General features: G+C 48.9%; 1 protein-coding gene across 1 annotated transcript in view; it reads right to left on the bottom strand.

Annotated features, from left to right (window-relative positions):
* The window catches only part of adam19a (ADAM metallopeptidase domain 19a), a 279,529-nt gene that overhangs the window by 93,470 nt on the left and 163,550 nt on the right, over positions 1-22,509 (bottom strand). Inside the window, exons 10-12 of the mRNA XM_085967554.1 lie at positions 21,057-21,223; positions 19,883-19,967; positions 3,912-4,054 (exon numbers count right to left, since the gene is read on the bottom strand). Of these exons, the coding sequence (XP_085823680.1) occupies positions 3,912-4,054; positions 19,883-19,967; positions 21,057-21,223 (395 nt within the window). The remainder of the gene's footprint in view (positions 1-3,911; positions 4,055-19,882; positions 19,968-21,056; positions 21,224-22,509) is intronic.

Raw genomic sequence — 22,509 nt, 5'->3', positions numbered from 1 at the left:
AGTACCGATCAGTGACCCACACACAATCCCCCCCTCAGTACCGATCAGTGACCCACACAACCCCCACCCTCAGTACTGATCAGTGACCCACACAACCCCCACCCTCAGTACTGATCAGTGACCCACACAATCCCCACCCTCAGTACCGATCAGTGATCCACACACAATCCCCACCCTCAGTACTGATCAGTGACCCACACAATCCCCACCCTCAGTACCGATCAGTGACCCACACACAATCCCCACCCTCAGTACTGATCAGTGACCCACACAACCCCCACCCTCAGTACTGATCAGTGACCCACACACAATCCCCACCCTCAGTACCAGTCAGTGACCCACACAACCCCCACCCTCAGTACTGATCAATGACCCACACACAATCCCCACCCTCAGTACTGATCAATGACCCACACACAATCCCCACCCTCAGTACCGATCAGTGACCCACACACAATCCCCACCCTCAGCACTGATGTTTGAGATGTGGTCATATTCCTTGCTGTGTCCGGTTAATGCTCAGTTTTCAGGCAGAGTGATGAGGAAATGGTGCAGAGATCCGTGGTGACAATTCTCCGTCTCTGCTCCTCTACCCTGGGGTGCCGTCAACATCCGGTGAGTGCCCGGAGGAGGACAAGGCCCAGTGTAGAGGCAGGAAGCCTGTTCCAACACATTTGCCCCCGTCTCCTGTACATCGGGAATGGAGAGGGGTGATGAGGGTAAAGTTGTTGATGTTGTGTATATGGACTTTCAAAAGGCGTTTGATAAAGTACCACATAATAGACTTGTTAGCAAAGTTGAAGGATTACAGGGACAGTGGCAGCATGGATGTGAAACTGGGGAAGGGACAGAAAACAGAGAGTAGTGGGGAACGGTTATTTTTCACAATGGAGGGAAGTTTACAGCGGTGTTCCCCAGGGGTCGGTGTTAGGACCACTGCTCTTCTTGATATTATTCTGTGCTTCATCATTCTGTGATCAGCCTGTGTAAACCTCAGGACAAATGGTATTGGGACTCGATGGAAGGGACTGTGCTGGAGCCGGGAGCCAGGATCTCAGCCATAGGCCTCCAGTTACCCTCCTGTTTCCGTGCCCGATAACAGTGTGAAGGCCTGGGCCCCATGGGCCTGAGCCTGAGGCTGGCCCTAAGCCTGGGCCTGAGCCTGGGCCTGGGCCTGAGCCTGGGCCTGAGCCTGAGGCTGGCCCCAAGCCTGGGCCTGAGCCTGGGCCCGAGCCTGAGCCTGGGCCTGAGCCCTGAGCCTGGGCCTAAGCCTGAGCCTGAGCCAGGGCCTGAGCCTGGGCCTGCGCCTGGCCCTGAGCCTGGGCCTGAGCCTGGCCCTGAGCCTTGAGCCTGGGCCCGAGCCCGAGCCCAGGCCTGAGCCTGAGCCTGGACCTGAGCCTGGGCCTGAGTCTGAGCCTGGGCCCGAGCCTGAGTCTGAGCCTGGGCCTGAGCCTAAGCCTGAGCCTGGGCCTGAGACTGGGCCCGAGCCCTGAGCATGGGCCTCGGCCTGAGCCTGAGCCCCTGTCACACTCTGTAACGGCCCTGCCTGCAAACAGCGCTGATATCGCACTGTGATTCCACCTCTCATATCATCCTGGAGGGAGGGGGAGGAAAGGGAGAAGGAGGGGGAGAGGGAGTTTGAGAGGGTGATTGTGAAGGTGGGGGTGAAGGAGAGGGAGAGGGGGAGGGGTTGAGGGAGGGGGTGAGGGAGAGGGAGGGGGTGAGGGAAGGGGTGAAGGTGAGGGTGAGGGTGAGGGGGGTGAGGGTGAGGGAGGGGGTGAGGATGAGGGAGGGGGTGAGGGGGGGTGAGGGAGGGGGTGAGGGTGAGGGAGGGGGTGAGGGAGGGGGAGGGGTGAGGGAGGGGGTGAGGGAGGGGGTGAGGAAGGGGGTGAGGAAGGGGGTGAGGAAGGGGGTGAGGGTGAGGGAGGGGGTGAGGGAGGGGCAAATTGGCAAAACTACTTGAACAATCTACAGCACCCGGCCTCACCCTATATGAATCCAAGGTTAAATTCCTCCTCTATGCAGATGACCTGGTTCTACTGTCACCAACTAAGGAGGGTGTACAGCAGAACCTGGATCTGCTAGAGACGTTCTGTCAGACCTGGGCCCTGACAATAAACCCCCAAAAAACCAAAGTCCTTGTGTTCCAGCAAAGATCCAGACATGAGGGACCCAAAATAAATTTCACACTAGGAACAACTAAAATTGAACAAACCACTAACTACACATACTTGGGCTTAAAAATCAGTTCTACGGGTAATTTTCATCTGGCTGTGAATGAACTGAAAGAGAAGGCAAGAAGGGCTTTCTATGCCATTAAAAAATCAATCCAAATAGAAATCCCAATTAGCATTTGGCTCAAAATTTTTAAATCAGTATTTGAACCAATTGCACTCTATGGCAGTGAGGTGTGGGGACTGCTAACACAACAAGAATTTGCAAAATGGGACAAACACCCAATTGAGATCCTACATGCAGAATTCTGTAAAAGTATCCTCCGGACTCAAAGGAAAACTGTAAACAATGCATGCAGGGCAGAACTAGGCCAATATCCATTAATAATTACTATCCAAAAAAGAGCCACCAAATTTTGGAAACACCTAAAAATGAGCAACCCCCACTGCTATCATTACGAAGCCCTGAAATGCCAAGAGAGGACCATAAAGAAGAATACCCTCAGTCAACTAGTCCTGGGACTCAGTGAAGTTACTACTAACACTACTAACAATAACCAGCCCCAGGACAGTGACAGCGTAACACAGAGAATTCGACCCAACACAATCGTCACTAAGCAAAAGGAAAAATATCTGTCATATTGGGCAGAAGCAACAAAAACCCAAAACAAACTCAATTGCTACTTGGCCCTAAACAGACAATACAACATGGCTGATTACCTGACCATGGTAAAGGATAGCAAACTGAGAAAAACCTTGACAATGTACAGACTTAGTGAACATAGCCTGGCCATCGAAAAAGGCAGACACAGGCAGACCCGGCTACCAAGAGAGGGCAGGATATGCTCTCACTGCAGTCAGGGAGTGGTGGAGACAGAGATGCACTTCCTCACAGCGTGTAGAAAATATCAGGGCATAAGGGAGAATTTCTACCCAAAATTCACAAAAATATGCCCTGAATTCAGAAATTTGAATGACGACCAAAAACTCCCATACCTACTAGGGGAACAGAGAAATTGTGTAACCTTAGCGGCACACTATGTTACAGCTTGCCATAAACAGAGGGATAACCATTAAATCTAAGAAAAGAGTATATACAAATTATATGAATGTATATTTATACACTCAGGGATATATCTGTTTATACACTGTATGGATAGACCTGCGTTTATGTGTTCAACCATAAATGTTTTTCGATGCTTTGGCAACATAAGATGTACCTTGTCATGCCAATAAAGCGATTTGAATTGAATTGAATTGAGAGGGAGGGGGTGAGGGAGAGGGTGAGGTGAGGGAGGGGGTGAGGGAGGGGGTGAGGGAGGGGGTGAGGGAGAGGGTGAGGGAGAGGGTGAGGGAGAGGGAGAGGGAGAGGGTGAGGGGGGGAGAGGGAGAGCGAGGGAGAGGGGGAGGGAGGTGATGAGGGAGGGAGAGGGAGAGAGAGAGGGGCGAGCGAGGGAGAGGGAGGGGGTGAGGGAGTTTGAGAGGGTGATTGTGAAGGTGGGGTGAAGGAGAGGGAGGGAGAGGGAGAGGGGGAGGGGGTGAGGGAGGGGGAGGGTGAGGGAGGGAGAGTGAGGGGCAGGGGTGAGAGAGGGTGAGGGAGGGAGAGGGAGGGGGTGAGGGAGGGTGAGGGAGGGAGAGGGAGGGGGAGGGGGTGAGCGAGGGTGAGGGAGAGGGAGGGGGAGAGGGAGGGGGCGCTGTGGCCATTGCTGACTGTGACCTTCACTGTGAGACTCTCACCCTGTCGCTCCCGCCATGATGCAGCCGCCCTGCTCCGCCGAGGCCTTGATGCAGCACCCCTGCCCGTCATGGTTCATTCCGAAGTTGTGTCCAATCTCATGGGCCATGGTGGCGGCTGCTCCAATCGCAGGTGCCGAATGATCCTGGGGAGGAGCCAAACAAAACAATTGGTCCAGAGCCACTGCACTGAGTGTCTGCCTGCACTGGCCCCGCCTCGCAGAGGGAGCAGTGGGGGTCACGGCGCTGTGTCTCCTCCCCTCCCCTCCCCCCGGTGACAGCATTAGAAAGGGTTGTTGTTCTATGATTCTATGATGTAGTTGAGGTTTCAAAGACAGAATCATTTGGCTATAGAATCATAGGCCTAGAAATTCGGTGGGCTGCGCCACCAGTTAGCGCCTAAAGAGGGCACTCAGTGGCTTTAGCGCCACTGGCCACGCCTCCCGCAAAATTTAGCGGGGCACTAATGGCGGCGTTAGCCTGTAGCGCTGCGCCGCCACCAATGATGTCATCAGTGTGCGCAGCGCCCCGCTACCGCCCCGAACGCGCTATTGGGTCGCGCCCCCCCCGTAGCGCGGTCGCAATTCGCGACCGGTTCACGGGGCCTACCTGTGGTGGTAGTGGCGCAAATTAAAGGGGAGGTGCGGGGCGGCAATTTTTTCGCTGGCCGCCTGCCAGCACCTCCTCGCACCGCCCTCCTGATCCCCCCCCCGGGCAGTGCCGGCTGTGTCCCGAGAGCCCGGCACTTCTCCTCGGCGCCGGGCTCTTTTGCAAGCACTCGCGATCAGAGATCGCGCTGGTGCAGGCCCCTCCCCTTTAAAAAGGGGAGGAAGGCCTGCAGTACCGCAGCACGCCATGCCGCGCCTCGAGCAGCGCCCGCTTCCGTTTGGGGCGCTGAAACTGAATATCAGGATGGCGCAAGCGGCTCCACCTGGAGCGGTAATTCTGGCGCCCAGGCGAGCTTGGCGCCCCAAATGGGGCGCCACCGAATTTCTAGGCCATAGAATGGTTACGGCACCCGTGCCGGCTCTCTGTAAGAGCACTTCAGCTCGTCCCACTCCCCCGCCCTTTCCCCGTGGCCCTGCTAATTTCTTTCCTTCAGGTATTTATCCAACTCCCTTTTGAAAGCCGTGATTGAGGGTGGGGCCACTGCTTTTTTTGATATATATAAATAACCTGGATATTGGAATACAGAGTAGAATTTCTAAATTTGCTGATGACACCAAACTTGGTGTGGCAAACAGTGAGGATGATATCAATCAACTGCAACAGTGTAACGAGATGGGATTAATTAAAAATGTCCTAGTAAAGGATCCCCTTGGAATGAGCGACCATAACATGGTTGAATTCCATATTCAATCAGAGGGTGAGAAGGTTGGATCTCAAACAAGCGTGCTGAACTTGAATAAAGGAGACTATGAAGGTATGAGAGCGGAATTGAGTAGAGTGGATTGGGAAAATAGATTAAAGGGTAAGACGATACATGATCAGTGGTGTACATTTAAGGAGTTATTTTACAACTTCCAAAAAAAAATATTCCACTGAGAAGAAAAGGGTGTAAAAGAAAAGACAGCCATCCGTGGCTAAGTAAAGAAATTAAGGATAGTATTCGACTAAAAACAAGGGCATATAAGGTAGCCAAATCTAGTGGGAGGATAGAGGATTGGGAAAACTTTAAAAGACAGCAAAAAATAACAAAAAGATTGATTAAGAAAGGGAAGATAGATTATGAAAGTAAATTAGCAAAAAATATAAAAACAGATAGTAAGAGTTTTTATAGTTATATAAAAAGAAAAAGGGTGGCTAAAGTAAATGTTGGTCCCTTAGAGGATGAGACCGGGAAATTAATGGTGGGAAATATGGAGATGGCAAAAACACTGAATGAATATTTTACATCAGTCTTTACAGTAGAAGACACTAAGAATATCCCAACACTGGACAAACAGGGGGCTAAAGGGGGGGAGGAGCTAAACACGATCAAAATCACTAAGGAAGTGGTACTCGGTAAAATAATGGGACTCAAGGCAGATAAATTACCTGGACCTGATGGCTTACATCCTAGGGTCTTGAGGGAAGTGGCGGTAGGGATTGTGGATGCATTGGTAATAATTTTCCAAAACTCCCTGGACTCGGCAAAGGTCCCGGCAGACTGGAAAACTGCTAATGTAACACCCTTATTTAAAAAGGGCAGTAGACAGAAGGCTGGAAACTATGGACCGGTTAGCCTAACATCTGTGGTAGGTAAAATTTTGGAGTCCATTATTAAGGAGACAGTAACAGGACATTTGGATAATCATAATTTAATAGGACAAAGTCAGCATGGTTTTATGAAGGGGAAGTCATGTTTGACAAATTTGCTGGAGTTCTTTGAGGAAGTAACGTATAGGGTGGATAAAGGGGAACCAGTGGACGTAGTGTATTTCGACTTCCAAAAGGCATTTGACAAGGTGCCACACAAAAGATTATTGCTTAAGATAAAAAATCACGGGATTGGGGGTAATATTCCGGCATGGATAGAGGATTGGCTATCTAACAGAAGGCAGAGAGTTGGGATAAATAGTTCATTCTCAGACTGGCAATCAGTAACTAGTGGTGTTCCGCAGGGGTCAGTGCTGGGTCCCTAACTCTTTACAATCTATATTAACGATTTGGAGGAGGGGACCGAGTGTAACATATCAAAGTTGGTAGATGATACTAAGATGGGAGGGAAAGTAGTGAGTGAGGAGGACATAAAAAACCTGCAAGGGGACATCGACAGGCTAAGTAAGTGGGCAGAGATTTGGCAGATGGAATACAATACTGGAAAGTGTGAGGTTATGCACTTTGGCAGGAAAAATCGTAGAGCAAGTTATTATCTTAATGGCAAGAAACTGGAAAGTACTGAAGTACAAAGGGATCTGGGGGTCCTGGTGCACGAAACTCAAAAGGTTAGTATGCAGGTGCAGCAAGTGATTAAGAAGGCCAATGGAATGTTGGCTTTCATTGCTAGGGGGATACAATATAAAAATAGGGAGGTATTGCTTCAGTTGTACAAGGTATTGGTGAGACCGCACCTGGAATACTGCGTACAGTTTTGGTGTCCATACTTAAGAAAGGACATACTTGCTCTCGAGTCAGTACAAAGAAGGTTCACTCGGTTAATCCCGGGGATGAGGGGATGGACATATGAGGAGAGGTTGAGTAGATTGGGACTCTACTCATTGGAGTTCAGAAGAATGAGAGGCGATCTTATTGAAACATATATTATTGTGAAGGGGTTGGATCGGGTGGATGCGGGGAAGATGTTCCCGATGATGGGTGAAACTAGAACTAGGGGGCATAGTCTTAGAATAAGTGGCTGCTCTTTCAAAACTGAGATGAGGAGGAACTACTTCACTCAGAGGGTGGTAGGTCCATGGAATATGCTGCCCCAAAAAGCTGTAGAAGCTACATCATTACATAAATTTAAAACAGAAATAGACAGTTTCCTAGAAGTAAAGGGAATTAAGGGTTACGGGGAGCGGGCAGGAATTTGGACATGAGTCTAGGTTCGGATCGGTCATGGCCCTGTGGGTAGCGGAGCGGGCCCAGGGGCCGTGTAGCCTGATCCTGCTCCTATTTTGTGTGTCTAATTCTGTTGGATTCAGGAGATGGTTCTGTGATAGTGGATTGGCGGTTAGGATCAGATCAGCCATGATCTTATTGAATGGCGGAGCAGGCTCGAGGGGCCAATTGGCCTACTCCTGCTCCTATTTCTTATGTTCTTATGTAACAGGACATAGAAAGACTAGCAGAATGGGCAGACAAGTGGCAGATGGAATTTAATACAGAGAAGTGTGAGGTGATGCATTTTGGCAGAAGGAACAGGGAGAGGCAATATACACTTAATGGCACAGTTTTAAAGAGTGTGCAGGGACAGAGGGACCTGGGAGTTAATGTGCATAGGTCCCTGAAGGTGGCAGGACATATTGAGAGAGTGGTTAACAAAGCATATGGGATCTTGGGCTTCATAAATAGAGATATTGAGTACAAAAGTAGAGAAGTTATGCTGAACCTTTATAAAACGCTGGTTAGGTCACAACTGGAGTATTGCATCCAGTTCTGGTCACCACACTTTAGGAAGGATGTGAAGGCCCTTGAGAGGGTGCAGAGGAGATTTACCAGAATGGTTCTGGGGATGGGGGACCTTAGCTACAAGGGCAGGTTGGAGAAGCTGGATTTGTTTTCATTAGAGCAAAGGAGGTTGAGGGGTGATTTGATCGAGGTGTACAAGATTATGACAGGTTTGGACAGGCTGGAGAGGGAAAGGCTGTTCCCACTAGTTGATGGTACATAGAAACATAGAAGATAGGAGCAGGAGTAGGCCATTCGGCCCTTCGAGCCTGCTCCGCCATTCAATGAGATCATGGCTGATCATCCAAACTCAGTACCCTGTCCCTGCCTTTTCCCCATATTCCTTGATCCCTTCAGCCTCAAGAAACATATCCAACTCTTTCTTGAATATATTTAATGAACTGGCCTCCACCGCCCTCTGTGGCAGAGAATTCCACAGGTTCACCACTCTCTGGGTGAAGAAATTCCTCCTCATTTCAGTCCTAAATGGCTTACCCCTTATCCTTAGACTATGACCCCTGGTTCTGGACTCCCCGGCCATCAGAAACATCCTTCCTGCATCTAGTCTGTCCAGGCCTGACAGAATTTTATAGGTTTCGATGAGATCCCCTCTCAATCTTCTAAACTCCAGTGAGTATAAGCCCAATCGACACAATCTCTCCTCATCGGGACCAGCGGGAGCAGCGAGGAGGAGCTCGGGAGAAAACCCGGCGACCAGCGAGGCCCGAGACCAGTCGGGAGCAGTGAGTCGGAGCCCGGTATAAAAACCGGAGAGAGGCGAGGCCCGAGACCAGTCGGGCCCAGCGGGAGCAGCGAGGAGGAGCTCGGGAGAAAACCCGGCGACCAGCGAGGCCCGAGACCAGTCGGGAGCAGTGAGTCGGAGCCCGGTATAAAAACCGGAGAGAGGCGAGGCCCGAGACCACAGCTGGGGCAGTCGGGAGAGCAGGAGGCCAGTAACTGCTGGGGCAGTCGGGAGAGCAGGAGGCCAGTAACTCGTGAGTTTAAAAGCTCACCTTTCGCGGGCTTTTTCTTTCACAGCTGGTGCAGTCGGGAGAGCAGGAGGCCAGTAACTCTTATATAGGTGGAGCTGTTGCTAAACCCGAAACACTACAGTGTAGTGTCTCCCACCCTTCCACCTCCTCTAACCTTTTAGGGGTTAGGGGAAGTTGAAAAGGTAGGTTCAATTTATTTTATTTCAGGAGCCTAACCTAGGTGGAAAAGGTTCCAGGACAGGAGGCGGCAGTGAAAATACAACACCAGAAAACAGGTAGGTGACTGGTTGGTGAGTACTTTCACAAACTTATTCTAAGTAGAATTCAATAATTAAGCTAAATCGTAGTAAATAAAAGGGTATTGTAAGGGTTAAGTCATGGAAGGGCAGCTCGGACCCGTGTCATGCTTCTCCTGTGCCATGTGGGAAATCAGGGACACTGTCCCTGACAACTATGTGTGCAGGAAGTGTGTCCAGCTGTAGCTCCTAGCAGACCGCATGGCGGCGCTGGAGCTGCGAATGGACTCACTCTGGAGCATACGCGATGCTGAGGATGTTGTGGATAGCACATTCAGTGAGTTGGTCACACCGCAGGTAAAGGCTAGCTCAGACAGTAAATGGGTGACCAAAAGGCAGGGTAAAGGCAGGAAGGTAGTGCAGGAGTCACCTGCGGTCATCTCCCTCCAAAACAGGTTTACCGTTTTGGGTACTGTTGGGGGAGATGACTTATCAGGGGAAGGCACCAGCAGCCAGGTTCAGGGCACCATGACTGGCTCTGCTGCACAGAAGGGCGGGAAAAAGAGGGATAGGGCTATAGTGATAGGGGATTCAATTGTAAGGGGGATAGATAGGAGTTTCTGTGGCCGAGACCGAGACTCCAAGATGGTATGTTGCCTCCCTGGTGCAAGGGTCAAGGATGTCTCGGAGCGGGTGCAGAGCATTCTGAAGGGGGAGGGGGATCAGCCAGTTGTCGTGGTACATGTAGGTACCAACGATGTAGGTAAAAAGAGGGAGGAGGTCCTACAAGCTGAATTTAGGGAGTTAGGAGCTAAATTGAAAAGTAGGACCTCAAAGGTAGTAATCTCTGGATTGCTACCAGTGCCACGAGCTAATAAGTTTAGAGAGAGTAAGATAGATAAGCTAAATACGTGGCTTGAGCAGTGGTGCAAGGGAGAGGGATTTAAATTCTTGAGGCATTGGAACCAGTTCTTGGGGAGGAGTGACCTGTACCAAGGGGACGGTCTACACCTGAACTGTGAGGGAGCCGATGTCCTCGGGGTAATATTTTCTAGGGCGGTTCGGGAGGATTTAAACTAATTTGGCAGGGGGATGGGAACCTAGGTAGTGGAAAAGAGGGAAGTCATATGAAGTCAGAAATAGATGGTAGAAAGGTGAGAAGCAATAAGCAAAGGAGAGAAACACAAAGGGCCAAACTAATTCATAATGAGAGTGTGAAAAAAGCAAGCCTGAAGGCTTTGTATCTTAATGCTAGAAGCATTAGGAACAAGGTGGATGAATTAGTTGTGGAAATAGAGGTAAACAAGTATGATTTGATTGGGATTACAGAAACGTGGCTGCAGGGTGGGCAAGGCTGGGAACTTAACATCCAGGGATATACAATATTTAGGAAGGATCGGCAAAAAGGTAGGGGAGGTGGGGTAGCATTGCTGGTAAAGGAGGGGATTAATGCAATGGAAAGGAAGGATATTAACTCGGATGAAACGGAATCTGTATGGGTAGAAATGAGAAATAGCAAGGGGAGGAAAACGTTAGTGGGTGTGATATATAGGCCTCCAAATAGTAATATGGAGGTGAGGGAAGGCATAAAAAGGGAAATTAGAGAAGCGTGCGATAAGAGCACAGCTGTCATCATGGGTGACTTTAATTTACATATTGATTGGACTACCCAAATTAGTAAAAATTCTGAGGAGGAGGAATTCCTGGAATGTTTTCGGGACGGTTATCTGGACCAATATGTCGAGGAGCCGACTCGAGCTCAGGCCATTTCAGACTGGGTATTGTGCAATGAGAAGGGACTTATCAGCAATCTTCTTGTACGAGGCCCCTTGGGTCAGAGCGATCATAATATGATCGAGCTCTCAGTCGAGATGGAGAGTGAGGAAATTGAATCAGAGACTAAGGTCCAGAACTTAAATAAAGGGAATTACGAGGGTATGAGACGGGAATTGGGTAAGATTGATTGGGTGGTGTTTCTGGGGGGATTGACAGTGGATAGACAATGGCAAGCATTCAAAGATAGAATGGAAGAATTCCAGAACATGTTTATACCGGTTTGGCATAAAAATAAACCTAAAAAGGTGACTCAACCGTGGATAACGAGGGAAATTAGGGACAGCATAAAATCAAAAAAAAGGGCATATCAACTGGCAAAAAAAAGCACCAGACCGGAAGATTGGGGGCAGTACAGGATACAGCAAAAGAGGACAAAGGGATTAATCAGGAAGGGGAAAATAGAATACGAAAGTAAACTTGCAGCAAACATAAAGACAGACTGCAAAAGCTTTTATCGGTATATCAGGAGGAAAAGACTGGTAAAATCCCAAGTCGGTCCCTTGCAGTCCGATTCGGGAGAATATATAATGGAGAATAAGGAAATGGCAGACCAATTAAACTCATACTTTGGTTCTGTATTCACAAAGGAGGACACAAATAACCTCCCAGGAATATCGGCAAACATAGGGACTAATGAGAGGGAGGAGCTGACAGAAATTAGTATCTCTAGGGATATGGTGTTGGGTAAGTTGAGGGGACTGAAGGCTGACAAATCCCCGGGGCCTGATAAACTACATCCTAGGGTACTTAAGGAGGTGGCCCTGGAGATAGCAGATGCTCTAAGGATCATCTTCCGGAACTCCATTGACTCGGGAACAGTACCCGTGGATTGGAGGGTAGCTAATGTTACCCCAATATTTAAAAAGGGGGGTAGAGAGAAAGCAGGGAATTATAGACCAGTAAGCCTTACATCGGTTGTGGGCAAAATGCTAGAGTCCATTATTAAGGATAAAATAGCGGAGCACTTGACAAATGGGGAAAGGATCGGACAGAGTCAACATGGATTTACAAAGGGTAAATCGTGTTTGACTAATCTGCTGGAATTTTTTGAGGAAGTAACTGGTAAAATAGATGGGGGAGAGCCAGTGGATGTGGTGTACCTTGACTTCCAGAAAGCCTTCGATAAGGTTCCACACAAAAGATTATCATGCAAAATTAAGGCTCATGGGATTGGGGGCAAAGTATTAACGTGGATAGAGAACTGGCTGGCGGATAGAAAACAGAGAGTTGGAATAAACGGCTCGTTTTCGGAGTGGCAGGCAGTGACCAGCGGGGTGCCGCAAGGATCTGTCCTGGGACCCCAACTGTTCACAATATATATAAATGATCTGGATCAGGGAATTGGATGCAATATTTCCAAATTCGCTGACGACACTAAACTAGGAGGAGGGGTGGGCTCTGATGAGGATGTCAGGAGGCTACAGTGCGATTTGGACAGGTTGGGGGAATGGGCGGATACGTGGCAGATGCACTATAATGTGGATAAATGCGAGGTTATCCACTTTGGGGGTAAAAACAGGAGGGTAGATTATTATCTAAATGGCAATAGATTGGGAGATGGGGAAGTGCAGAGGGACCTGGGTGTTCTTGTGCACCAGTCACTGAAGGAGAGCATGCAGGTGCAACAGGCGATTAAGAAGGCAAATGGTATGTTGGCCTTCATATCAAGGGGGTTCGAGTATAGGAATAGGGATACCTTACTACAGCTGTACAAGGTGCTGGTGAGACCGCATCTGGAGTATTGTGTACAGTTTTGGTCGCCCCATCTGCGGAAGGATGTTCTTGCCATGGAAAGAGTGCAGCGGCGATTCACCAGGCTGATACCTGGAATGGCGGGAATGACCTACGAGGAGAGATTGAATAGTTTGGGCTTGTACTCACTGGAGTTTAGAAGATTGAGAGGGGGTCTCATCGAAACATATAAAATTATGGCAGGCCTGGACAGGCTGAATTCAGAGAGAATGTTTCCAATGGCAGGGGAGCACAGAACCAGGGGCCACAGTCTAAAAATAGCGGGCAAATCATTTAAAACAGAGATGAGGAAGAATTTCTTCACTCAAAGAGTGGTGAGCCTGTGGAATTCCCTGCCACAGAGGGCTGTGTAGGCTAATTCAATAAATATTTTCAAGAGAGAATTGGATATATTTCTGAAGGCTAAGGGGATTAAGGGTTACGGAGAAAAGGCGGGGACGGGGTACTGAACTGGTAAGATCAGCTATGATCTCAGATGAAGATCAGCCATGATCTCATTGAATGGCGGAGCAGGCTCGAAGGGCCGAATGGCCTACTCCTGTTCCTATCTCTATGTTTCTATGTTTCATACGTCATTCCTGCCATCCCAGGTATCAGCCTGGTGAATCTTCGCTGCACTCCCTCCATGGCAAGAACGTCCTTCCTCAGGTATGGTGACCAAAACTGCACACAATACTCAAGGTGCAGTCTCACCAAGGCCCTGTACAACTGTAGCAAGACATCCTTGTTTCTGTACTCGAACCCTCTTGCTACGAAGGCCAACATACCATTTGCCTTCTTAACCGCCTGCTGCACCTGCATGCTTACCTTCAGCGACTGGTGCACAAGGACACCCAGGTCTCTTTGCACTTCCCCTTCTCCCAATCTATTGCCATTCAAATAATAATCTGCCTTCCTGTTTTTGCCACCAAAGTGGATAACCTCACATTTATCCACATTATAGTGCATTTGCCATGTTTCTGCCCAATCACCCAACCTGTCCAAATCGTACTGGAGTTTCCCGACATCCTCCTCGCAGCTTACCCTCCCGCCCAGCTTTGTGTCGTCTGCAAATTTGGAGATATTACATCCAATTCCCTCGTCCAGATCATTAATACATATTGTGAACAGCTGGGGTCCTAGGACCGATCCTTGCGGTACCCCACTAGTCACTGCCTGCCACTCAGAAAACGACCCGTTTATTCCAACTCTTTGCTTTCTGTCCGCCAACCAGTTCTCTATCCAAGTCAATACCTTGCCCCCAATCCCATGTGCCTTAATTTTGCACGCTAATCTCTTGTGTGGGACCTTATCGAAAGCCTTCTGAAAGTCCAAATACACCACATCCACTGGTTCTCCCTTATCTAGTACAAGGACTAGGGGACACAGATTTAAGGTTTTGGGCAAGAGATACAAGGGGGATGTGAGGAAAAACTTTTTTACGCAGCGAGTGGTGAGGACCTGGAACTCGCTGCCGACGGAAGTGGTGGAAGCGGAGACACTCAGTGTTTTCAAGGGGAGACTGGATAGGCACTTGAGGGAAATAAACTTGCAGGGCTACGGGGATAGAGCGGGGGAATGGGACTGACTGGATTGCTCTACAGAGAGCTGGCACCGACCCGATGGGCCGAATGGCCTCCTTCGGTGCCGTTATGACTCTAGGACTCTATGGGGGAAAAATTCAGTATCGACCCATTTGGGGCGCCATTACTGGCAGTGCGCAAAGTTTAGCGCCTGCTGCTAATTATCGCCTCCGACAGCAAACTTGGCTTTTATCGCCCCTGGAGGTGATTGGAGCGCTAAATCAGGCGCTGCACACCTGTCTTAAGGTGCTAAGGCCGAGGGGCGAGGCGCTACCTCAGAGCACTGGCGGAGCTCATGTGATGTCAGTCAGCAATGGAACACAGACACACTGGCGCCGGCCAGTTCTCTAAAGGGGAGTTCTGATGAATGGTCATCGACCTGAAACATTAACTCTGTTTCTCTCTTCACAGATGCTGCTTGACCTGCTGAGTTTCTCCAGCATTTTCTGTTTTTATCTTAAAGGGGAGAGTTGATCTTGGTCTCCATCCACATCCTGCTCATTGCAGCCTTGAATCTCAGCCTGAATCTCAGCCTGGAGAGACCTGTACATCAAATCTGCTGGAAAGAACAATGGAGAGACCCAGGGAAAGAGCTCAGAGTGCAGCCCCCACAGTCTCTTCTAAATCGATACAAGGAAGGTCAAATCAAAATGAACCTGCAAAGTGCTGCTCAGTACCCAAAACTCCTTCACACAGCGTTGAATCTCTCCAGAAGTCTCTCTCTCTCAGAATGCGTGGAGCAAAAATGTCACCAGCAAAAAAAGGCAGGAAGCGGCCGCCTTTAAATAGCGCTCCCCCAGTCCCTTCCTGACTGCAAAACGCTCCCCTCAACCTGTCGTTGCCAGCGGCAGGTGGTAAGGCAGGGGGCGCCACTCAGTATCCGGTCCGGTGCGCTACCGGGGCATTGCGCACTCGACTGACGTCACAATCTGCCGGCGCAGGAGATCGTGGCGGTAGTGTTTAGCGCCGCAGCAATATGTCTAGTTAATTTCGCGAGCGGCGCAAACATCGCCGCGCCCGGGCGCTAGTTGCTTTGTGCCCCACTTAGCGCCCTCTTAAGGCGCTAACAGGTGGCGTTACCAACTGAATTTTTCCCCCTATGAGTCTGCCTCCACCACCCTCTCAGGCCGTGTATTCCAGATCCGAACCACGCGCCGCATAAAAAAGTTTTTCCTCGTGTCGCCTTTGGATCTTGTGCCAATCCCCTTAAATCTGTGTCCTCTGGTTCTCGACCCTTCCGCCAATGGGAACAGTTTCTCTCTATCTACTCTGTCCAGACACCTCAAGATTTTAAACACCTCTATCAAATCTCCTCTCAAGGTTTCGCGGGATTTTTTCCTCAGAGGCCGGTGCCGGGAGCGGAGAGAGCGGCGGTACAGTGAGTATTTAAACTCACTTTCGCAGGCTTTTTTCCTCAGAGGCTTACCAATCTCACAGACCGGTGGTGGCGTCCCAGAGCCACGTCACAATTCAAAAAGTGACGCGGGCACGAGGAAGCAGCTGATTGGGTGAGTACGGTCAGGTGAGTATTTATACTACTCTATAGTTTGACAGTTAAGGTTAATAGTTTATAAAGTTTAGAAGGTCGTAATTTTTGTGGTTATAGTTTCTAAGGTCTCTGTTGTGTAGCGGGGAGTGCTAGTAAACAAGGGCCCTTGAGTATATCACTTAATTGTAGTGTAATTAGTGATATTGATTTGATTTAATTTAATTTAAATTAATTAAAGGGTAAGTCATGGCAGCACAGCTCAGCCCCATGGCATGCTCCTCCTGCGCTATGTGGGAAATCAGGGACACTTCCTGTGTCCCTGACGACCATGTGTGCGGGAAGTATATCCAGCTGCAGCTACTGACAGACCGCATTGCGGCACTGGAGCTGCGAATGGATACATACTGGAGCATTCGCGATGCTGAGGACGTCGTGGATAGCACATTTAATGAGTTGGTCACACCACAGGTAAAGGCTGCACAGGCAGGAAGGGAATGGGTGACCACCAGGCAGAGTAGTAGGTGCAGGCAGGTAGTGCAAGGGTCCCCCGTGGCCATCCCCCTCTCAAACAGATATACCACTTTGGATATTGTTGAGGGAAATGGCTTATCGGGGGAAGGCAGCAGCAGCCAACTTCCTGGCACCATGGGTGGTTCTGCTGCACAGGACGGGAGGAAAAAGAGCGGGAGAGCTATACTGATAGGGGATTCTACTGCAAGGGGAATAGATAGGCGTTTCTGCGGCCACAAACGAGACTCCAGGATGGTATGTTGCCTCTCTGGTGCAAGGGTCAAGGATGTCTCGGGGCGGCTGCAGGGCATTCTGGAGGGGGAGGGTGAACAGCCAGTTGTCGTGGTGCATATAGGAACTAAATATATAGGTAAAAAACGGGATGCGGTGCTAAAAGCTGAAGATAGGGAGTTAGGAGGTAAATTAAAAAATAGGACCTCAAAGGTAGCAATCTCAGGATTGCTACCAGTGCCACGTGCTAGTCAGAGTAGAAATAGAAGGATATTTCAGATGAATACATGGCTAGAGGAATGGTGGGACTTGTATACAGACCCCCAAACAGTAATGCTGAGGTTGGGAATGGCATTAAACGGGAAATTAGAGACGCGTGCAATAAGGGCACAGCAGTTATCATGGGTGACTTTAAACTACATATAGATTGGGCTAACCAAATTAGTGACAAAACTGTGGAGGAGGAATTCCTGGAGTGTATACGGGATGGTTTCCTGGACCAATATGTCGAGGAACCAACTAGAGATCAGGCCATCTTAGACTGGGTATTATGTAATGAGAAAGGATTAATTAGCAATCTTGTTGTGCGAGGCCCCTTGGGGCGGAGCGATCATAATATGATAGAATTCTTCATTAAGATGGAGAGTGAAGTATTTGACTCAGAGACGAGGGTCCTGAATTTAAATAAAGGAAACTACGATGGTCTGAGGTGCGAGTTGGCTAGGATGGATTGGGGAACGTTACTTAAAGGGTTCACAGTGGATAGGCAATGGCAAACATTTAAAGATCGCATGGATGAACTACAGAATTTGTTCATCCCTGTTTGGCATAAAAATAAAAAAAAGGTGACTCAACCATGGCTAACAAGGGCAATTAGGGGTAGCATAAGCTCCAAGGAGAGGACATATAAATTGGCCAGAAGAAGCAGCAAACCTGAGGATTGGGAGCAGTTTAGGATTCAACAAAGGAGGACAAAGGGATTAATTAAGAGGGGGAAATTAGAATATGAGAGTAAGCTTTCAGGGAACATAAAAACTGACTGTAAAAGCTTCTATAGATATGTGAAGAGAAAAAGATTGGTGAAGTCAAGCGTAGGTCCCTTGCAGTCAGAATCAGGGGAATTTATAATGGGGAACAAAGAAATAGCAGATCAATTAAATACATATTTTGGTTCTGTCTTCACAAAGGAGGACACAAATAACCTCCCAGAGGTGTCGGGGAACATAGGGTCTGATGAGAGGGAGGAATTGAGTGAAATCAGCATTTGTAGGGAAATGGTGTTAGGGAAATTGACGGGATTGAAGGCTGATAAATCCCCAGGGCCTGATAATCTACATCCTAGGGTACTTAAGGAGGTGGCCCTAGAAATAGTAGATGCATTGCTGGTCATCTTCCAAAATTCAATAGACTCTGGAACAGTTCCCATGGATTGGAGGATAGCTAATGTAACCCCACTATTCAAAAAAGGTGGTAGAGAGAAAACAGGGAATTATAGACCGGTAAGCCTGACATCGGTAGTGGGGAAAATGCTAGAGTCCATTATAAAAGATGTAATAGCAGAGCACTTGGAAAACAGTGACAGGATCGGACAAAGTCAACATGGATTTACAAAAGTTAAATCATGCTTGATTAAGCTACTGGAATTTTTTCAGGTGGAACTGGTAGAATAGATAAGGGAGAACCAGTGGATGTGGTGTATTTGGACTTTCAATACACCACATCCACTGGCTTTCGATAAGGTCCCGCATAAGAGTTTAGCATGCAAAGTTAAAGCACATGGGATTGGGGGTAAGGTACTGACTTGGATAGAGAACTGGTTGGCAGTCAGGAAGCAAAGAGTTGGAATAAACGGGTCTCTCTCCGAGTGGCAGGCAGTGACGAGTGGGGTACCGCAGGGATCGGTGCTAGGACCCCAGCTGTTCACAATATATATTAATGATCTAGATGGAGGAACTAGATGTAATATCTCCAAGTTTGCAGACGACACAAAGCTGGGTTGGCATGTGTGCTGTGAGGAGGATGCCGAGAAACTCCAATATGATTTGGACAGGTTGGGTGATTGGGCAGATGCATGGCAGATGCAGTATAATGTGGATAAATGTGAGGTTATCCACTTTGGTGGCAAAAACAGGAAGACAGATTATTATCTGAACAGCAATAGATTGGGAAAAGGGGAAGTGCAACGAGACCTGGGTGTCCTTGTGCACCAGTCGCTGAAGGTAAGCATGCAGGTGCAGTAGGCGGTTAAGAAGGCAAATGGTATGTTGGCCTTCATAGCGAGAGGATTCGAGTACAGGTGCAAGGATGTCTTGCTGCAGTTGTACAGGGCCTTGGTGAGACCACACCTTGAGTATTGTGTGCAGTTTTGGTCGCCTTATCTGAGGAAGGATGTTCTTGCCATGGAGGGAGTGCAGCAAAGATTCACCAGACTGGTACCTGGGATGGCAGGAATGACGTATGAGAGATTGGGTCGATTAGGCTTATATTCGCTAGAGTTTAGAAGAATGAGAGGGGATCTCATTGGAACTTATAAAATTCTAACAGGACTAGACAGACTAGATGCAGGAAGGATGTTCCTGATGGCGGGGGATTCCAGAACCAGGGGTCACAGTCTAAGGATAAGAGGTAAGCCATTTAGGACAGAGATGAGGAGGAATTTCTTCACCCTGAGAGTGGTGAACCTGTGGAATTTTCTATCACAGAAGGCAGTTGAGGCCAATTCATTAAATATATTCAAGAAGGAGTTGGATATATTTCTTACGGCTAAAGGGATCAAGGGATATGGGGAGAAAGCAGGGACAGGGTACTGAATTTGGATGATCAGCTATGATCTCATTAAATGGCGGAACAGGCGCGAGGGGCCGAATGGCCTACTCCTGCTCCTATCTTCTATGTTTCTATGTTTTTCAATCTTCTCTGCTCTAAGGAGAACAACCCCAGCTTCTCCAGTCTATCCATGTAACTGAAGTCCCTCATCCCTGGAGCCATTCTTGTAAATCTTTTCTGCACCCTCTCTAAGGCCTTCACATCCTTCCTAAAGTGCGGTGCCCAGAATTGGACACAATACTCCAGTTGAGGCCGAACCAGTGTTTTATAAAGGTTCATCATAACTTCCTTGCTTTTGTACTCTATGCCTCTATTTAGAAGTGTTTTACTATTTTTCCCAATGCCTGGATGTTGAGAGACCAACTCTCTGACGATTTGACTCCCGGGTTTGGGGGCTGGTTCAGGGCGAGTGCAGCAGACGCCTGGCCAGTGCAGTTGAGTGTCTCACCATGTTGACTCCTCCAGAACTATCCTGTGAGCACATTCCCTCCAGCGGTGCCATCCCAATGGTGGTCCCCTTGAACTTGATGCCCCTGCAAGAAGAAGGTTGTGTTAGCGGGCATGAAGCCCGTGGGCTCATCTGGATAATCCCTGCTCTCTGTAGTACACACATAGGAACATACGAACAAGAGTAGGCCATTCAACCCCTCGAGACTGTTCCGCCATTCATCTAGATAATCCCTGCTACCTGTGGTCAGGGCCGGTGCTGGTGAGGCAGTGGCCCAAAGGCCAATACCAATCTTTTTGCCATTGAATGTCAAGGGACGGTGGTTAGACTCTCGCTTGTTGGAGATAGTCATTGCCTGGCACTTCTGTGGCGCGAATGTTACTTGCCACATATCAGCCCAAGCCTGAATGTCGTCCAGGTCTTGTTGCGTGCGGGCATGGACTGCTTCATTATCTGAGGAGTTGTGAATGGCACTGAACACTGTGCAGTCATTAACGAACATCCCCATTTCTGACCTTATGTTGGAGGGAAGGTCATTGATGAAGCAGCTGAAGATGGTTGGGCCTACGACACTGCCCTGAGGAACTCCTGCAGCGATGTCCTGGGGCTGTGATGATTGACCTTCAACCACCACAACCATCTTCCTTTGTGCTAGGTATGACTCCAACCAGTGGAGAGTTTTCCCCCTGATTCCCATTGACTTCAGTTTTACTAGGGCTCCTTGATGCCACACTCGGTCAAATGCTGCCTTGATGTCAAGGGCAGTCACTCTCACCTCACCTCTGGAATTCAGTTCCTTTGTCCATGTTTAGACCAAGACTGTAATGAGGCCGGGAGCCGAGTGGTCTTGGTGGAACCCAATCTGATTTAAATGAGGCCCATGTCCCAATATCAAGTGTGCTTTGGGCCAGCCCATCTGTCCTGGAATCGGCTTCTACTCCCAGTTCGACCAGGCCAGCACCAACCAATGTCTTGGCCGTAGGGTCTTGGATTTGGCCCCTCCCGCTTGATGCTGTCGTCAACCCAGTTGAGGATTCCAGTTAATATCAACAAGGTCCCAGTTCCTGCCCCAACCTCCAAGTAGATTGGTCACTGCTGAGAAATACCAATCTCAAAGATCTACTGTCCTAGCTCCCGGCAATACGACGTGTGAGAGAGTCCGAAGGGCACTCACGTGATCAGCTGAGCGTTATCGTGCTTAGCTCGCACCCACAGTTGCTGTCTCCACTTTAGGAAGGCCCAGAGGGCGGTGTTGGGATCCTCACTCACTGTGATCTGGTCCGAGTGCGTCCACACCTCCAGGCCAATCAATGCAATTCGAATGTTCATTGTTCTGTAAAACTGGGCAGAATAAAACAAAGACACTCAGGAACAACCCAATGTTAAACGTATCTCTCACACTGAAGGGCCGGCATACTTTACTGTCACACTGGGGACAGAACACGGGAACAGGAGGAGGCCATTCAGCCCCTCCAGCCTGTTACACTGGAACAGGAGGAGGCCCATTCAGCAACTTGAGCCTGTTACACAGGAACAGGAGGAGGCCATTCAGCCCCTCGAGCCTGTTACACAGGAACAGGAGGAGGCCATTCAGCCCCTCCGGCCTGTTACACAGGAACAGGAGGAGGCCATTCAGCCCCTCGAGCCTGTTACACAGGAACATTAGACCATTCAGCAACTCGAGCCTGTTACACAGGAACATTAGACCATTCAGCAACTCGAGCCTGTTACACAGGAACATTAGACCATTCAGCAACTCGAGCCTGTTCCACCATTCAATCAGACCACGGCTGATCTGTATCTTAACTCCATCTACCCGCCTTGGTTCCGTAACCCTTAATACCCTTACGCAACTGTGGTAAACCACTAATCTGCCTGTACAGAACATGTCTGGGCATGCCTCAGCTGGCTCCACCCCTAAGCCCAGGTATAAAGGTGATTGACCTCCAGTCCCCCTGGCTTTAAGGATCGGTCTACCAGCAGAGGCATGCTCATATTCTTTTGTTAATAAAAGCCTACTTGTTATAAGTTTAACTCTTAGTCTTCTGGAGTTATTAATGGCGCATCAGCAACAAAAATCCATCAATTTCAGTTTTGATGTTTTCAATTGACCCCCAGCCTCAACAGCTTTTTGGGGGAAGAGAGTTCCAGATTTCCACCACCCTTTGTGTGAAGAAGTGCTTCCTGACATCACCCCTGAACGGCCTGGCTCTAATTTTAAGATTATGTCTCCTTGTTCTGGACTCCCCCCACCAGAGGAAATCGTTTCTCCCTGTCTGCCCTATTGATCTATTCATTCACAGGATGTGGACATCGCTGGCAAGGCCAGCATTTATTGCCCATCCCTAATTGCCCTGGAGAAGGTGGTGGTGGTGAGCCGCCTTCTTGAGTACAACTGAGTGACTTGCTGGGCCATTTCAGAGGGCAGTTAAGAGTCAACCACATTGCTGTGGGTCTGGAGTCACATATCGGCCAGACCGGGTAAGGACGGCAGATTTCCTTCCCTAAAGGACATCAGTGAACCAGTTGGGTTTTTACGACAATCCGATAGTTTCATGGTCACCATTACTGATACTAGCTTTTCAATTCTACATTTTATTCAATTCTAAATTTTATTCAATTGAATT

This window comes from Somniosus microcephalus, chromosome 2, assembly GCF_052327205.1.
Source record: "Somniosus microcephalus isolate GS21.2 chromosome 2, FLI_Smic_1.0, whole genome shotgun sequence".
NCBI lineage: Eukaryota > Metazoa > Chordata > Chondrichthyes > Squaliformes > Somniosidae > Somniosus > Somniosus microcephalus.
Note: the sequence above shows the minus strand (reverse complement) of the source record. Positions and strands in the feature narration are given on the sequence as shown.